Source organism: Danio aesculapii, chromosome 4 (assembly GCF_903798145.1).
Source record: "Danio aesculapii chromosome 4, fDanAes4.1, whole genome shotgun sequence".
NCBI classification, from domain to species: Eukaryota; Metazoa; Chordata; class Actinopteri; order Cypriniformes; family Danionidae; genus Danio; species Danio aesculapii.
Genome location: NC_079438.1, coordinates 54,181,045 through 54,199,277, shown reverse-complemented (window position 1 = coordinate 54,199,277; position 18,233 = coordinate 54,181,045). Strand labels below are relative to the sequence as shown.

The following is an 18,233-nucleotide window of genomic DNA, read 5'->3' as shown; positions in this document are numbered from 1 at the left end:
CGACAGCCAAAGTTCAGTTCCAAAACTCAAGACCTCAAGAACAGAGGACGCGTAAAAGTTCCCGGATGCGTTCTTGATATCGAGGATGCATCGATGCAGACTTGAGCTCAAAACTTGCTTGAGAAGTCCCAGAAGTCATTGCGGCTGAATAAAGGAGGTGGGATGCACAGCATTTTATTTAGATTTATTATTAAAGTTCAGAGATATAACTTCTTTATCTCTGGAGTTTCCCTAAATGAGACGGTGAAAGTAAACGTTACCAAGAAAATGTTAATAAAGGCATAAACACATTGAGGGTGTTTATTTGCTGAAATTCCTGTTAAAATTAGTTTTATTTGTATTGTGTAACGTATATATGTAAGGTCTTTGTATATTGTGAAAAGGGGAAAAACAATAAATCATTGTATGAATGCTGTAAAGTTTCAATAATTTTCCATTCAAACGTGTGAAGGTCATGTGACCATCAGGAAGAGCCAGGGAGGAACGCAGCATCTCATTTCTCACAGGACTAGTTTCATGGTCTCTCGAGTTCGTTCTTTCGAGGTTACTTGGCAAGACCGAGCTTCACAAGAACGCAAGTCCGTTCTCTGTGTTCTTAGAATTGAGAAACAGCCTAGGACCAGCAGGACCTGCAAATATGGGTCCAAAACGCTCAGTGAATACCTCACATATTGTACATATAGGAAAACAAGAAACATGGCTTACTCGTTGCAAAACACTCAATGGTTGCTTATACACTAGCCATTTATGCAATAATGATTTCGACCAAGTTTTATAGAATTTATCCATAGTGTGTCTAAGCGAAAAGTCGTTTTCTACGTATCAAATCGATCTTTTACAATTACCATCCACTCTTCTTTGGTAGGAGGATTGTCGTCCAGCCATTTTCTAGTAATTTTTTTTATTAGCAAGCAATAACACTTTGAAAAGGTGTATGAACATTTTGGCATTTTAAGATTTTTTAAAAGGTTTTGAAAGTTGCATTTATCATTCAAAATACAGTAAAACACGGTAATATAGTGTTACATATAGAAATATCTGTTCTTGGATTGAATAGGTTTAGCAAAAATGTATGTATTCCTATGATGCAAAGCTGAATTTTCAGCATTATTACCCCGGTTTTTATTGCCACATGATACTTCAGAAATAATTTTAGTACTGATTAGCATAGTCTCTCTAGTGTATGTTTGAACTAAAATGTATTGACTTTTTTTTTTTGCTATCCTGTGATGCCATTTTTGCTTTCTGAGTTTGAGTTGTTATAGTGCATATAATGTTGACATCATCAATTTGTCATATTCATGTCAGAAAAACACTTCTAAATCATTATAACTATGCATGCAAACATGTTTATAGAAGCAGTTTGTAGTTCATTCTTTAAGTTCATGAATATTATGGTGTTATTTTGCATTATATTGCTTTAGTTTGTGCATGTTATAATGCTTTCTATTGCTGCACCACTCAATGCAGGTGTTTGACGGAACTCATCTTTCCCCAGAGAGCAAATGAATGATTCTCTGGAGATGTTCTGGACCTCAGGCTGATGTTGCTGTAATGAGAAGCTCAGGCTGTGAGGAAAAAAAAGTCTTTTAATTATAAAAAAAAAAAAGAGTTAATTTAGATTATTTTGTCCTCAGAATTGAAGTACGTCAGGTATTTACATTTTCCACTACACATGATGTAGTTATTAGAATATTTATGTGTTGTACAGTTGATTGTTTTTCTTTTCCCATACGTTGTTTTCCACTTAACAGTAAAACCAGTTTCTGTGTCGAACTACGTCGGTTCTGACATGATAAACGTCCTTGCTTCGTAGTGTGATTATGTAAGAATGCATGCGCATGTGCAACCTTTTGTCCTGGAGTAAATTCCAGACTATCATGTCTCATAAAATTTCCATTACAAGTGTCCTTGTTTATTGTCTCAGCACTCGGCGTGACGATAGGAGCTTTTTGAACTGTTGTTTGCAGCTCTATCCTGCTGAGAGTTGAGCGTTTGATGTCTTTGAGATTTACTCCAACTTATTATCGTCCTCTTGCCTTGCTGTGCCTGTACCATCACTGTCAACATCGCCAAGTAAATGCCATTATTTTGCCAGCGCAATTACCAAATTGAAGTCTAAACAATATCTTGGCACACCAGTCATGTCTTTCATCATTGTGACAGGAATCGCTGCGAGGTTGTGGGAGAGCCAGCGACTATTTTGGCTTCTGTTCCTCATCCACACTTCATTAAATTAGGTGACGACATGAACCATCACTGCTTGTCGCTTTGCATTCATTATTCAGTTTTTATTTGCTTAAATTAGCACACATCCATAATGTATAGAGCAGTAAGATGATGTGGATGGGGGCTGAAGAGAGGTTTATACCTATTCTGATTAGGGATGGGTGATATTTTATCATTTCCAATATACATGTAAAAAAAATCTTATTGTAATATCCATAAATCCTAGAATTTGTCTGTGCAATGATTTCAGTAGCACACTAAATGCATTAATATTTCACTAAACACACCTGTGCGATTACTTTTGGGTGTTTGAGGCTGTTTAGAAGACCGATTTACTGACAAACTTTCTGAAATTCACTCTATAACACCAGTCAAGTTTTTAAAGGGGTGGTCCAGAGTGTATTTTTAAGGCTTGATTTTGTTCATAAGATGCAAAGCAATGTTTGATCATGCTACACTTGTAGAAAATCACATCATTTTTCATATATCTTTGACTATATACAGCTACTCTGCTGACATGAAAACGAATATCATATTTCCTAGTTTCTCCAAAAGGCCCGCCCTCAACAGGCTCTGATTGGTCAGCTAACATAATGTGTTGTGATTTGCGAATCAATTTAAAACTAAATTGTAAGCACTTCTTTCTTTGGCCGCATTTACACTGCACTGTTCAAGTGACCCAATTCCGAATTAGTTTTTTTCTCCCATGTGGCACCGATCAGATGTACGTGTAAGCAGGAACAAATCACATGGATTCCGATTTACTCAAATCAGATTCAGTCCTTGTTCATATGTGGAAATTTAGCCGATATGAATCGGATCTGTGCCCGTGTGTCTGCAGTGCTAGCAGGTAGATCGGATTTTCACCTGTCAATGCGAGTCGCGCGTCATTAAAAACCATAGAGAATGACATCAAGTCTGACACTTTTTTTTCAGAACAAGACTTCAGCTGTGTCGCAAACCTTAAATCTCATACACGACGACAAAAATTTGTAAAACTTTTATATTGTCATTATAGCACAGGCATTTAAGCATGTTATCGAGAGCGAGAGAGCGCAATGTCCTCCACGCAACCAATATAAACTAATATAAAACTTGTGCATACACCACATGCATAAATCATGCTATGGACATGATATTAAGATGCCTACTGGTTTGAAAAAGCCTATATATCAAAAGATTATTGTCAAAAGCTGCAAACAGATTGCATACAGGAATAGAGAAAAGAGCGTTCTTTTATTATCAGCTGTTAGTCAGCGCCCGCTCTTTTCATTCCTGGTCATTGCACCTTTGCCGTGTGCTGTGTAAATGCAGACGATCAGATACGAGTCACTTTTAGAAGATGATGTAAGCCGGTCATCAAAATAATCGGATACAGTCACAAAATCGGAATTGACCATCAAGATCTGCAGTGTAAATGCAGCCTTTGTGTCATGTCCTTTGGATGCCCAGATACAGAAACAGCTCTGTGGAAATAGCAGCACTTGGATGGCATTTTAGCTTTCTCTACCATAACGTTACAGTGCCTCTGGCCATCCCCCTTCACAGGGGGTATGCGTTACACATGGGCCGATATAAGATTCTGATGGTATGATAACAGATTTTTTTTACAATGTAAAACGGCATCTTTTGATATCATTTCTGCTGGAGATACTGTTGTCCTAAAAAGCAAAAGAAAAAGTGGATAAAAAATCGTACACATACCTTAGGAACGGTATTGCAGAAAATTTTGACGGTTTTAAAACTTGACTTTTCCAAATTGTGGTAAACCTTGAAAACGGTTATCGTCCCATGCCTAGTATGCGGATAACCTGGAGGGTTTATAATATCATTAACCTGGATGTATTTTTTTGTAGTCCCCAAACTTCAGTCGATGTAGGCTTTTTAGTTTTAAGCTCTGTAAAAGCCAAAGTTTCTCTTTGCATCAAACTTGGAGCGCATTACATTCAGAGATGTTGTTCATGTTCGCACGGCTACATTACACATCAAATTTAAAGTCAAGTTTCAAATATGATATCATAGTGGACCACCCTTTTAAAAGTACTCATTTTTGAGACCAGACATGTTTTAATGTAACAGAGTGAAGAAGAAATCATGCTGCTTTAATAGGTTTTAATGTGGTTGAGCTCTGCAGGCATCCAGGAACAGAACTGAAGATATTTTTTTGTGTATAATATGAAAATGAACACTTTCCTCTTTAGATATTTGACTTTTTTGGTCTCTCAGTGGACATGATTTGTTGCCAATAATATTATCACAATAAAATATACATTTTAAGTCCATAATACCCATTTATGATCATCAGTATCTCTGCTATATGCGGTAGATTTTTCAGTGTGATTTGTGGTAAATGTGGACGTAATTTCTGATTGATTTTGTGCCTCGTAGTCAGACAGTATTCAATTGTCGGCTCTGTTCCAAAGCTTAGTAAGCTGCCTACATAAACTACTATTAAAAAAAAGTACTTTTATTCAGCAAGAATCCATTCAAATGATTAGACAGTGAAGACATTATTTCTATCAAATGCTTTTCTTTGGAACCTGCAGGAAATAAATGGATTATGGTGTGCTTAAAAATGTTAAGTAATAATTGATTATAAGAACTTTGTTGAGCTGCTAATGCATCATGTGACACTGAAAAGTAAAGGTGAATTGGAGGTCTGGTGCCATCTATTCCAACAGTAACATAGAAATATTGTATTTTATTTATCAGAAATTGACAAATTTTAATAAAGGTTTTAATTTGTTGTTGACTATTGACACTAATGATGCTAAAATATTGGCAAAAATGTATATAAAATGACAGAAATTGCACCAATATTTGATAAAATATACCAAAAATGCTCTTAAATTATATTTTAATTGTAATTTAGGTAAAATGTCACATACTATATCACAATATATAAACTCTTATTCAATTTGTGAGTTGTCTACATTCAATTGGAATTTGGTCCGGGATCTTAATGTACATGTGAATGTCAAAAAAACAAAACAAGAAAGGAACAAAACAACACGCTTTTATTTGTAAATCACTGTCAAGCTATGCTCATTTTATTCTGACTACTCTGATGAGATTTTTTTTTTACAGGATTATTTTTTGCTTATGTCACAGTCTCGTGCCGCAAAAGAGTGAACCTGTTTTTGTATTAAACACGCAGACGGTTTTTCCAGAAACAGTTGTGTTGTTGCGAAGTGCAGGTCACTCTGTTAGTCTGGTGTGGTTGGTTTGAAATATTTCAGCTTCCTCAACATATCTGCCACTGTCTGACAAGATGGAATCATTTGGCATTTAGTAATCACACGACAACATGTAATGTTATAAAAAAATAACATCAATATTAAAAAAACATGTTGCTGTGTTTTTGCCTGAGCACACTGTCATATTTATAGAAACCAAAGCAGATATTCTGTAAAACTAAAGGACACACATCAGATCGGAACATTTAGCTTTGATTACAATCATGTATACATATGATCTGATTTGGACTATACATAATAAAAGTCTTTCTTTTCTAGCATATTTGTTTTTCATATTTGTCTTTCATTAATTAAAAAAAGAAAAAATTTAAGATTTATTTTTGGTCCTTTTGCCTTTTATTAGATAGGACAGTAGTCAGACAGGAAGCGATATGGGAGAGAGAGAGAGGGGGTAGGGAAATGTCCTCGAGCTGGGATTCGAACTCTGGACGCCCTGAAGTGCTACGGCACCATATGTCGGTGTGCTAACCACTAGGCTATTGCGCCGACGTCTTTCACTAATTTTTAAGAACGTTTTATAAACGTGTACTAAAGAAAACTAAACACAAAATTATTATTTTAAAAAAAAGTAATAATTACAAGTATATAAATAAACAAATGCATGTACATGCAATATAAAGGTATCAAAACAATGGTATATTAATCACAGATTATACAAGATGCAAGTTCAATGGACAGAAGTGTATCAGCAATGTTAACATTTCATCACAAGTCATGACTAGGCCCACACAGAATCTGCGCGTACAGATTTCCGCAGATTTTTAGCCTATCATTAATTCTGTTTATTTAGTTGTGTAAATGTGTGTAAATCTATATTTATTCAGTTTTTAAATTAATTCCAGTAATATTATTGACTAATGTGGAAATATTTATATGATTTACTCACAATACAGTTTGTAAAGTAAAATTTTCTGACTTTTAGTAGATATATTATATGAGGATCTAATTGGATTTGCATTTTAAACATTAAATAAAAGTTAAAAAGATATTACTTTTTATTAAGGTTATTAAGGTTTTAGTAATACTCCCAAAATAATTCTGCAGAAATCCGCAGATTTTTACCAAAATTCTCCGCAGAAATAGCAAAAAACGTCCGCAGATTTCGTCTGGCCCTAATCATGACCATTGTGGCGGCTCACTGGGGTTTTGTTCAGAGCTGTGGTCTAATGATTATCCTGGAGTAACATTGGAAAGTGATTCAGCGGCTGTGTGTTTGCGTTCATTGCGGAAGCTCTCACAGTGAAAAACATGCTTTAGCTGGGCTGCGAACACTCGGACATCCGTTTACAGGAAACATGAGCGTTTTCCCCTGCCCTGTTCTTTAATCATCAGCTCTCAGCCGCAGTGTGTCTGAAATGTAGCGTTAACGCGATGCGAGGGTCTAGTAGTCCTTTTTTCCTCGTTCTTACATAAGTGATCTTTTTTTCATGGAAGTGCTGCTCATGTGGCCTGATTCCCTCCTCCGGTAACATACGGCTTTTGTGTTGTCATACTCTGAAATGAAGCTTTTTTTTTGCATCTGGTTTAATACATAAATCCATTCATATTAACCTCTAAAAGATATTAAATACCTCTTTTTTTTTGTTTTTCGTGTGGGGCAGTTTGGCGTCATTTAAAGAGGACTGTAAGGCTTTGTTTTAGGATATGATTGTCCCTGTTTTTTGGATATATTGTGTAAGCTTCTAGATGATTTTTCTTTAATGTTTATAAACTTTTTACTAATTTCTTTTTACTTGTTCTCCTTTATAAACAAGCAGCTTTTAAAATGAATGCATACAGTGTCCGAATGGGAACAAAAATAATGTGAAACATATATTCTGAGTTTATTTGTATGCTTAAATTGTCTTGGACAGCAGTATAATGCAATACATTAGCACATAAACTAATGTTAACAATAACATCTTTTAACATTGACTCAAGTTGCTTGAATAATAGTCGCATTTAATTTAGCGCCACAAACATTTTAAAAGTAACACGCTTCATTTGTAAAACTCACTCAACCACACATTTGCAAAGCAGGTCAAACATTTGCATCTGTGTTTGGGTGCTTGAGTGCGTTTTGTGTAACGTACAGTATAGACATTTACATTAGTGAATTTGACAGCCGCTTTTGATCCAAATCAACCTTGAAGTATGTTTTTACAGTTTTCTATTTGATCCCTTTAGACATTTAGTTGAATTAAAACAACTGTCCAGTGAGAAATAAGGTTGGTTAGGGCTTAGTTAGAAGAACAAGTTGAAATATAGTTACTTATTATCAGTAAACACCAATCAAATGATTGATGATGCAATGTATGAATGCTACATATATGATGTTGACGCCTATATATAAGCATTTTTATTTTGAAAATCATGTAACCCATTTCTGATTCACTCTCATTTTCTCAACATTTGCTTGTGCTCCAGATCACACTGCGAGAATAAAGAACCCAAAATAACCTTACTGTAATATTTCACCAGTTGTTATCAGAGTTTCGTGGGAATCAAACCCATGACCTTGACGTAACTTGTCTCCTGTTTGAGCTCCGTTTAGGTTTTAATAAGAGTATTAGTCTTGTGCAAATTTTTCATCCTGTGCAGCAGCCCACAAAAGCTAATAGTTCTCAAATATTTGACTTTCTAAACTCCCTTGATAAAGTGATCTGTGATTCAGGTCTATGGGAAAGGTGTGAAGTCATACTGGGAAAAAAAGGGTGTAAACCACACCTCTAATAATTCACAAATAAGGAAATATGGGATGTGGACCACTGAATAAATACAGAACAGTCTTCAAATGATTTCTTGTGGATGAATGAGTCCTCATTAAAAGTAAACACCTATCAAGAAGCTGTCATACTTTCCAGTAGAGATGTGAACCTACACTGGTCTCAGTTTGGTTATCATGCCATCGATTCGGTTCAATTTGATATATCGGTGCTTCACAGTGCATTGACGATGCTTTTCATACATAATTTGATTTTTTTTTTACTTCAACACAAGAATTTTTTGGATTAAAATCTATAAATATATTAATATTTATATATTATTTGTAATACAATTGTGTCCTTTAATGCAAGCAGTAAGATATATGTACTGTACCTTCAATTTTACCTGTTTAAAAAAAACACTCTTTTTGCACCTCAGGCACTCATGTTGGGCCGGTATAAGATTCTGACGGTATGATAACCTTGGATAAAAATATCACTGTTTCACGGGATCACAGTATTGTGCTCACTGCTCTACAATAAGTTATTTTTAAGTGTCTGGGTAACTTTTTTCCCATTTGAAAACAATATTTTTTTAATTTTTGAAAGATTTAAGATATTTTGGAGCAGTAAACATGTCAGGCTAGATAATTCATATGAATCATTGACTTCTGCTGTCTTCATTTGTTTAAAAAACACAGATTTGTTTACAATTTAAAACAGTATCTTTGGATATTTTTTTTCTGCTGAAGTTACTGTTGTCCTAAAAAACCCCAAAAAATGTAAATAAAAAATATTACACATACCTTATGTACGATTTTACAGAACTGCGGTATACCTTAAAAACGGTTATCATCCCATGCCTACTCGTGTCTGGATCCACAAGTATCGATTTAACAGCCAAGAAGAGAGGAAAGTTACCTCACGAACACGCCAGCGGGTCAAATGTCCAAAGTGAGAGAGAGAGAGGTAAAGATGGGAGTTTTACAGCATTTCTCCCTAGTAGTGAAATAGCATCTCATGTGCCATCTTCAGTGTCAGTGAAAAACTTTCCAGCAAACTCACAAGCAGTTGAACTGTCATAATTATCTACCTTTTAAGTAGTAGGAGCATTTATTTACTCTCTCTCGCCTCCTTCGCCACAGTGTTCTACTGTGACATCGCGCATAAGAGATAAATGACGTCGATACGTAATAACAGTTATGATCTATTACTTAACCGATACCGAATTGTCCCCATCTGCATCGTGGTGCACCGAAGAAACGATTAATTTTGACATCCCTACTTTCCAGTATTGAAATGTTTATAAAGTCTTGGCACATTTGACTTGTTAGAGGTCAACAGTTCTCCAGCCTCTGGTGCCTAAACTGCAGCTCTGCACAAGCCGTTTGGACATAGGAGAAATGGTTATACCCAACTGAGCCTGGCTTCTCTCTAGTTTTTTTTCCTTCACATTTGTCAATTGGTGAAGTTTTGTTTCTTGCCACTGTCGCCACTGGCTTGCTTGGTTTGGGACTTGTGGAGCTGCGCATCGATGGATTCGCTTTTCGCTGTTTGGACTTTCAGTAGTGAAAATTAAACCACACTGAACTGAACTGAATTTCAAATCTGAACACTAGATTGACACGGTTTCAATTTACTAGAACTTCTATGTTAAGCTGCTTTGACACCATCTACATTGTAAAAGCGCTATAGAAATAAAGATGAATTGAAAACTATTGAGCAGTTGATCATCAACAAGCTATAAATGCGACTGCTGTGTTTTCATCCACCCATTTTTATGGAATAGTGAAATTACGAATTAAACGTATGCACACAACTTGGTAGGATACAATAAAAATGGATGTAGTATGAAATTGTGTGCATAAACTATGAAGGAAACCCATTTCCTAGAAAAATCCTGTATGAGCATCAAAAAGTCATGGGATTTTGTTTAAACAGATCATGCGATTACAAAAATGGGCCAATGGGATGGCGTTAATGAACAAACCAATGGAGCGAGTACGTTGTAAAACATCTGAAATGTAGTTTTGATCAATCTAAAATCCCTTAGTCAAAGTCTGTCATCAAAGTGGACTAGTTTTATTGCCTTCAGAACTGTCTTGAGCATCTGCGCTCCCAAAATGCAACTCATTCCTTCAAAAACAGCACACATTCATTGTGTTTTGTACTTTGTCTTCAAATAATCTACTAAAAAAGGCCCACAGTGTCTTTTCCTTTTGCAGCAAAAATGATATGAAAATTTATGATTTCTAGCTACCTTGGTGCTCTCGCTGCTTTCAATGTGAACGCACAGTAACTCGCATCTTTGGATTGAAGTATAGATTATGAGACTGACTCTAGCTCTAAAGGTAAGGGTAAAAGAACTGAAGAACATTCCAGTGTAAGTGTCCCTAAGTTACATCCGTTCTGTCCCATGTCTTCTCAGGAAAAAACACAGAGTGGATTGTAATGGTATACGGTGGCAGTATGTGTGTCCTTGGCATGTCTCATTATCCTGAGCATTAGACAAAGTAATCACCTTCTAAAACTCCACCCCGAAAGCCTTCACAAACACACAGATACACACTTTTTTGTTTTCTAGCCAGAATTCTTCCAGCCTTGAAACAATTAACAATTAAAAGAGAGATGCACAAAGGGAACAGTCTAGCATTGTGTGGCGCAAGCCATTGGATCAGTTCAGGCTGGTGGCGCGTAACGGTAGCATGCAAGTGCTCTACACCAGTTTTTCCTTTTAGTGTTCAGTTTCTTTTGTTGGCTACTCTGTCATGCTGAAGAAAAAAAAGGACGGTGAGATCGCCGAGCCCTTGGTTCGGAAGGTAAGAGGGGAGAAAGCAACAGGGTGGTCTTTGGGATGCAAGCTTACCCTTCTGGAATGAAAATAGTCCAAAGCCATCTGTGTGCACAGCATGGGGCTTCTGCAGAGCAAGAGGGGGTCCGGCGCAATCTCTTCCCAGCATCGTTGACTACTGTTGGACTTGATCTTTCAGCTTTGGGCTAATGCAAATTCAGATCATTTATTTTGGATGTCATTTTCTCTCATAGCTTGGTTTCTTTAGAAATGGATGGTGAAAATAATTAGTCTGACACCAAACTGTGGCGCAGCTTGATTGTGGCGAGAAAACGGTCCAAGTTGCATCAATCTATAATGGGAAATATTTGATTTAAAATAATGTCAGTGTGTGTCTCGGCTCATTTTAAAATCTCAAATTTTAATATTGTTCTAGACTTTGTGATATTAAACAATGTTTTGATGTGTGTTCTTGTATGGATGAATATAATTGACACTTAAACAAGCAATAAATGGCAGCAAGGTGCTATCTTGAATTAATGATTCAATGAATCAGACATTCAAGCGATTCATTCAAAACCGATGATTCATTTAGAGACAAAGCAAATGACAGTCTTCATGAATGTATTCTTGAACCACTGACTCAGATGATTAGTTCAAAAGCAGATTCATTTGCGAATGAAATGCCACAGTGTTGTTCTGAGACGTTCAGATGTTGTCTTGGCATGGTTTTGAGGGTTTTTTTTATTGTTCAGTATTAACTTGTTAGTTGAACTGTACAACTATGAAAGCAATGTAATATTTTTGATCACGCTCATGCACCATTCAAGAAACATGTAAACAAAAAACATCCATTAGTGTCACATTTCAGGCATGCTTTGAAATGTTTTCTGAGAAACTGAACATCGACAAAACTGCAGCATTCCGGCTGTTTAAGTCCCTGCGTTAAAGCAATGGTCTGCAGTTTTCTTTTATATGAATTCTGAATCAATTCTCCACAGAATTGCTCTTTTCCTAATGGGATGGTTCACCCAAAAATACAAGGTCATTTCTTTCTTCTGTTGAACACAAAAAAGGATGTTTTTTAACATCCAGAAAACCCGGAACCATTGACCTCTATAGTATTTGTTTTGCCTACTATGGAATTCAATGGCCCAGTTTCACAAACGGGGCTTAGATTAAGCCAGGACTAGGCCTTAGTTAAATTAGGCTATTTAAGCCAAATTTATAAAAATGCCCTTAGAAAAATATGTTACTGGGATGCACCTGAAGATAAAAAAATGACACTGATGTATTTTAAGACATCTCACTGCAGGTTATTTTGAGTTGAGACAGCTCAAACATGCAATTTAATCTTGACTAGCCTTAAACCTTGTTTGTGAAACCAGGGGAATGTGTATTACAGTTTTTTAGCTTGCTTCAAAATATCTTCTTTAGTGTTCAACAGAAGAAAGACTCATGAAAGTTTGGAACCACTCGAGGGAGAGTACATAGTGAGTGGTTGTTTTTTTTTGGGTGAACTATACCTTTAATGCTCACCAAGTTTTAAACTTTGGCTTTGGCATAAATGCTGAAAATGTAGCTTTAGTGTTGTAGGAAAGCAATCTGGGGAGCCAGTCCTCAAGAAAAGTGCAGGTGTCTGTTCCTTCTGCCTTTTCAGGTTGCACAACCATCTTTAAATTTGAACGATGTCGTCTAGATCTTTGATTTTGTTGGTTAACGTCTCAACAGTTTGTTCCAGTTTCTTAGCCTTTTGTTGAAGGGTAGCGACATCATCTTCCATTTGCAGTAACATAAACAGAACAAAATGAATACCGAAATAAAGGGTACGAAGGCTTTGCCCTTTGCAAAGGGTGACCAAAAAGTGGTATGGTATGGTTCGCTTTTACATACCATTTGACAGTGGAAACGGCCATAAAAGGGGTACCGAACTGTACCGTATCGTACCACTCAGTGGAAACGGGCCATAATGGTGGCCGGCTGCTTCTCACTCAGGGCTGTTTATGCTAATGAGGTTGAGATCATCACTAATGGGCGGTGCTTTCCCTCTCTGATGACACATACAAAGGCAGAATGTCAATCAAAGTGTTTCTGCAGACTGTTTTTATCAAGTGTGATTATAAAAAACAGAATTAATAAACATTTACCATTAGAGGCTGGCTATATTCACACACCATCGCCACACAACCTTAAAAAAAGGGATTATTTTTCTCCTTTAAAGTGCTTTCAGACACAATGATAAGTCTGTGTGAGTAAAGGTCTGTAAATCAGGCCGCCTCACACTCGTCTGTGCAACTGCGTGTTTTACTCATGGTCCAAAAGCCATCCATCCATCCTGAAAACAGCACCTCTTATAGCTTTAACTTAAAGATTAATCACTGCGATCTCTCACTACATGCTTGATTTGCACACTGATATGGCACAGGGTTATGTAATAGTCATGCTTTTAAAAAAATCTCTGATGGAGCGGGGGGGATTTGAGCCTTGCTGTTGACTCAGATAATAACGTCAGCAGGGGATGACTGCACCGCGGCGTAATCCTCTCACGCTTCTCACAGCGCGCTCTTCTCTCTAGGCAACAGCTGCCGCGACATTAATAGTAGCGCATTTTACCGACACAATCTATGATCGGTACTCTTCAGACTTTCAATGAAGCTTAGTGGTTTTAAAGTACGCTTATGCTGGTGCTGTTGAGGTTATGGTAATGAAATATTACACTAAACCCGCACAACTGGGATGAAACAGGAAGTGCCTCCCTGGCCGATCAGGTTTTGTTAAAGATTAGTACGTGATCTTGGTTTAAGTGATTTCCTTCTCACTTTCTGAGTAAAGGCTAATTCAGCTTAATGTTTGAATTGCAGCATTGTGTTGGGATTTGTCATTGTTTGCATACTCGTTTAACACTTCCTGTGGTCATAGGCACACTGTTAAGCATTATCTCGGAGTAGTACACGAAAACAGTTCAAAGATCATTTGGGGTTTAAAATACAACTTGTTAAAATATATTGCCAGTTTTTATTTCATGTATGTGTGCCTGTGTCAAGACACCACTTGAAGTTTCCAAAGTTTCTCTGGATTTATTAGGTATCTGTTTTGGTAGAATGTTAATTATTGTTTGTTTTTTTTCTGTGACGTTTCATTCATATTTTCTAATAAAAAGGTTTTTATTTTAGAGAATTTGTTTTATTCTTAAAATCACATTTGTTGTGATTGAAACTTGATATTTTGCTGTCTAAAAATGAATGTAAACAGGTCTCAAACAATGTAAAAACAAAATGACAGCAATATTATTGTACTTTTTTTATTTATTAATTAAATGCTAAAAGTTATTCGGCAGTGAAAGTAGCATTTCTAATGGTGCGAAATATTCATGTTTTAATTTAAAATCATTGAAAAAATATGCAATTGTAACAATATTGTGATCAGTATCATTTGTTTCCTTTGGCTTAAGGCTGATTTATACTTCTGCGTCAAGCGCATGTGTATACTCGGGCGCAGCCTTCACACGGTCTCATATCCCTCGCCATGGCTGACGCACACCTCTCAAATGTAACTGCACGTCGCAACGACGTATAGCGCAAGCTCTGTGATTGGTCAGCTTGGTAGCTGTGACCAATGTGGGCAGGGCCGAGAGCCGCGCAAACCTGTTGGAGTGAGTGTTTACAAGTGTCAAGTCTCCTAATGTAGCTCTAAATGGAAACGGCGCGCAAACCTGTGGTTTTGTGTTCACCTTGTTGTTGTACGCCTGCAAGTTCCGGCCTCTGAGCGTGTTTTAGTTGTACATTGAGATAGCACTGAGAAAAAAACAAAACATCTGCACAGAAACAGGAAACAAAGGAGCATAAATACCTCACTGCCAGCTAGCGTTTCGCGAGTGTTATTGCAGAGCAACACAAACAGCATGCAGATGTGTAACTGCATCGCTAACCGCAAGGCGGGCGCCGTGGGTCACCCCGATCACTCGATGCAGAAGTATAAATCAGCCTTTAGTCCCTTATTTATCAGGGGTCGCCACAGCGGAATGAACCGCCAACTATTCCAGCATATTTTTTACGCAGCGGATGCTTTTCCATCCACAACCCAGTACTGGGAAACACCCATACACTCGCATTCTCTCACACACACACACACACACACTACGGCCAATTTAGTTTACTCAATTCACCTCTAGCGCATGTGTTTGGACTATGGGGAGAACATGCAAACTCCACACAGAAATACCAACTTGCCCTGCTGGGACTCAAACCAGCGACCTTCTTGCGCTGCGGCGACAGTGCTGACCACTGAGCCACTGTGCTGCCCTTGATTTGAATCATAATATTATTGCAGCTGGAAGGGCGTCCGCTGTGTAAAACATATGCTGGAATAGTTGGCAGTTCATTCCGCTGTAGCGACCTAAATCAGAGACTAAGCCAAAGAAAAATAAAAAATTAATGAATAAATTTAGCCACTTCAAGAAGTCTCACCCTAAACTTTCTCTCTTTTTTTCCACAACAGATCCAGTTTGCAGACCAGAAGCAAGAGTTCAACAAACGTCCCACCAAGATCGGCCGCAGGTCTTTGTCTCGCTCCATCTCACAGTCTTCAACAGACAGTTACAGCTCAGGTATGCCATTATACATACATGCTACCATTTTTCTATACATCAGGGGTCTGGTGTAGAGTGTCAGCGGAGTCATGTGAACAAAGGCTTTCCTGTGTGGCAGGATTTTAAAGAGGATTACACTGATAAAGCAGAGCAGATTTCAGGAGGGGAAGTAAAATCTACGTTGCTCTCACAGGATACTATATTAATTGAGGTCCCCTCCTGTGAGTTTTTTTTTCTTTTTCATACATTTCCCAAATTATGTTTAACAGAGCAAGAAAGAGAGATTCGGTGAGTTGGGAAGAAGGCCTTTAGAATATACAGTTGAAGTCAGAATTATTAGCCTCCCTGTTTATTTTTTCTCCAATTTCTGTTTAACGGAGAGAAGATTTATTCAAGACATTTCTAAACATAATAGTTTTAATAACTCATTTCTAATAACTGATTAATTTTATCTTTGCTATGATGACAGTAAATAATATTTGACTAGATATTTTTCAAGACACTTCTATACAGCTTAAAGTGACATTTAAAGGCTTAACTAGGTTAATTAGGTTAACTAGGCAGGTTAGGGGAATTAGGCAAATTATTGTATAACGATGGTTTGTTCTGTAGACTATCGAAAACAAATATAGCTTAAAGAGGCTAATAATTTAGACCTTAAAATGGCTTTTAAAAAATTTAAAACTGCTTTTAATCTAGCCGAAATAAAACAAATAAGACTTTCTCTAGAAGAAAAAATATTATCAGACATACTGTGAAAATGTTCTTGCTCTGTTAAACATCATTTGGGAAATATTTAAAAATGAAAAAAGAATTCAAAAGGGGCTAATAATTCTGACTTCAACTGTACATGCATGTTTAATTAACCTAAGACATAATTTATTTCAATTTTAAACCCAGCATAGGTTATAGTTATCTAAGCAGACACTGCATAAGATTTTCCCTCAGGTTTCTCCATTCTGTAACTGGTGTAAAACAGCAGAAGGATCCCCAACCCACTTGATATAATTGTGTCCTAAATTGCAAGAATTTTGAGAAAACATACTTGTATTTTTTTTCTAAAGACCTAAAAAACATTTTGAACGACTTATAGTTGTTCTTGGGATATTTTATTTTAACCTAATTGTGAACCTGGGTCTCTTTTGCCATGGCCTCTTTTGACTTTAACAAACTTATCCCTCGGGTTTTTCAAAACGTTCTTCCTTTCCCACGGCTGTTGCAATTTTTGCCAAGAATTATTGATCATCTGGTTATCTCTACGATCACGCATCATAAAGGTGTCCGTACAGTCAAGTTCAGCTCAAATCAAATGTGTCGCTGTGCACAGTGTTCACTCGAGACTCAAAAAAAAAAATCATGCGCTTCTCCAGCCAAAATCATGTCGCGTGCACCCAAAGCGAACCTCTGCAAAGACATCGATGACGTCACATTCGCCGCACGCACTCAAGCGAACTAGCGGATGCGTCGAGTATAACCCAGGCTTTATACAGTGACTTCCCTAATTACTTTGACTTACCTAATTAACCTAGTTAAACCTTTAAATGTCACTTTAAGCTGAATACTAGTCTCTTAAAAAAATGTCTAGTCAAATATTATGTACTGTCATCATGGCAAAGATAAAAGAAATCAGTTATTAGAAAATTAAAGTTATTAAAATTATTAAGTTTCTTTCCATTAAACAGAAATAATATACAGGTGGACTAATAATTCTGACTTGTTTCTTTATTATTCCCCTCTCCAGCCGCCTCATACACTGACAGCTCGGATGACGAAACTTCTCCTCGCGACAAGCAGCAGAAAAACTCCAAAGGCAGTGGCGACTTCTGCATCAAGAACATCAAACAGGCCGACTTCGGGCGCCGGGAGATCGAGATTGCAGAACAAGGTGGGAAAGGCCCTTGTGTCGGCAAGCTATATAACGGTTTTACAAGTGTGACAGTGATTGCGCAAACTCTTTGTGTTTCCCGCAGGCCAGAAAACAAGCCGTTAGCATTTGTTTATGTGTGACATTTAAGTGTGCTTGTGTGTTTTTGGTGTTTTCCTGTGCTGCTGAGGGGCCATATGTTCAGTGTGTGCTCAGAGACAGCAGGAAGCCCCCTTCAGACCCTCATTACCACATGGCCATACTGTCTCTTTCTGAGGTCTTAAAAACTGTTTCTGCTAGAGTTTAATTGCTGATGACAATATATTAGAGAGCAGGGTATCTGATGCACAATGTAAAGCTGTATATGCACACAGTTTTCAATTCCATAAAGTGCATTATGCCCATTAATAATGGCTAATGCCTAATAATAATAATAATAATAATAAACATAATAATAATAATACCCAATAAAAATGGCTAATAATAAACATAATAATAGTAATAATGCCCAATAATAATGGCTAATAATAAGCATAATAATAGTAATAATGCCCAATAATAATGGCTAATAATAAACATAATAATAGTAATAATGCCCAATAATAATGGCTAATAATAGCCCAATATTATTGCTAATACCTAATAATAATAATAAAAATACCCAATATTAATGGCTATTTAATAATAATAATAATAATAATGCCCAATAATAATGGCTATTTAATAATAATAATAATAATAATGCCCAATAATAATGGCTACTTAATAATAATAATAATAATAATAATGGCTATTGCATAATAATAATAATAATAATAAT

The 18,233-nt window shown here is 36.7% G+C and overlaps 1 protein-coding gene across 1 annotated transcript in view; it reads left to right on the top strand.

The window, feature by feature from the left end:
- Positions 1 to 18,233, top strand: part of ahcyl2b (adenosylhomocysteinase like 2b) — a 62,003-nt gene that overhangs the window by 25,429 nt on the left and 18,341 nt on the right. The window contains exons 2-3 of the mRNA XM_056456105.1: positions 15,459 to 15,567; positions 17,291 to 17,434. Coding sequence (XP_056312080.1) covers positions 15,459 to 15,567; positions 17,291 to 17,434 — 253 coding nt within the window. The remainder of the gene's footprint in view (positions 1 to 15,458; positions 15,568 to 17,290; positions 17,435 to 18,233) is intronic.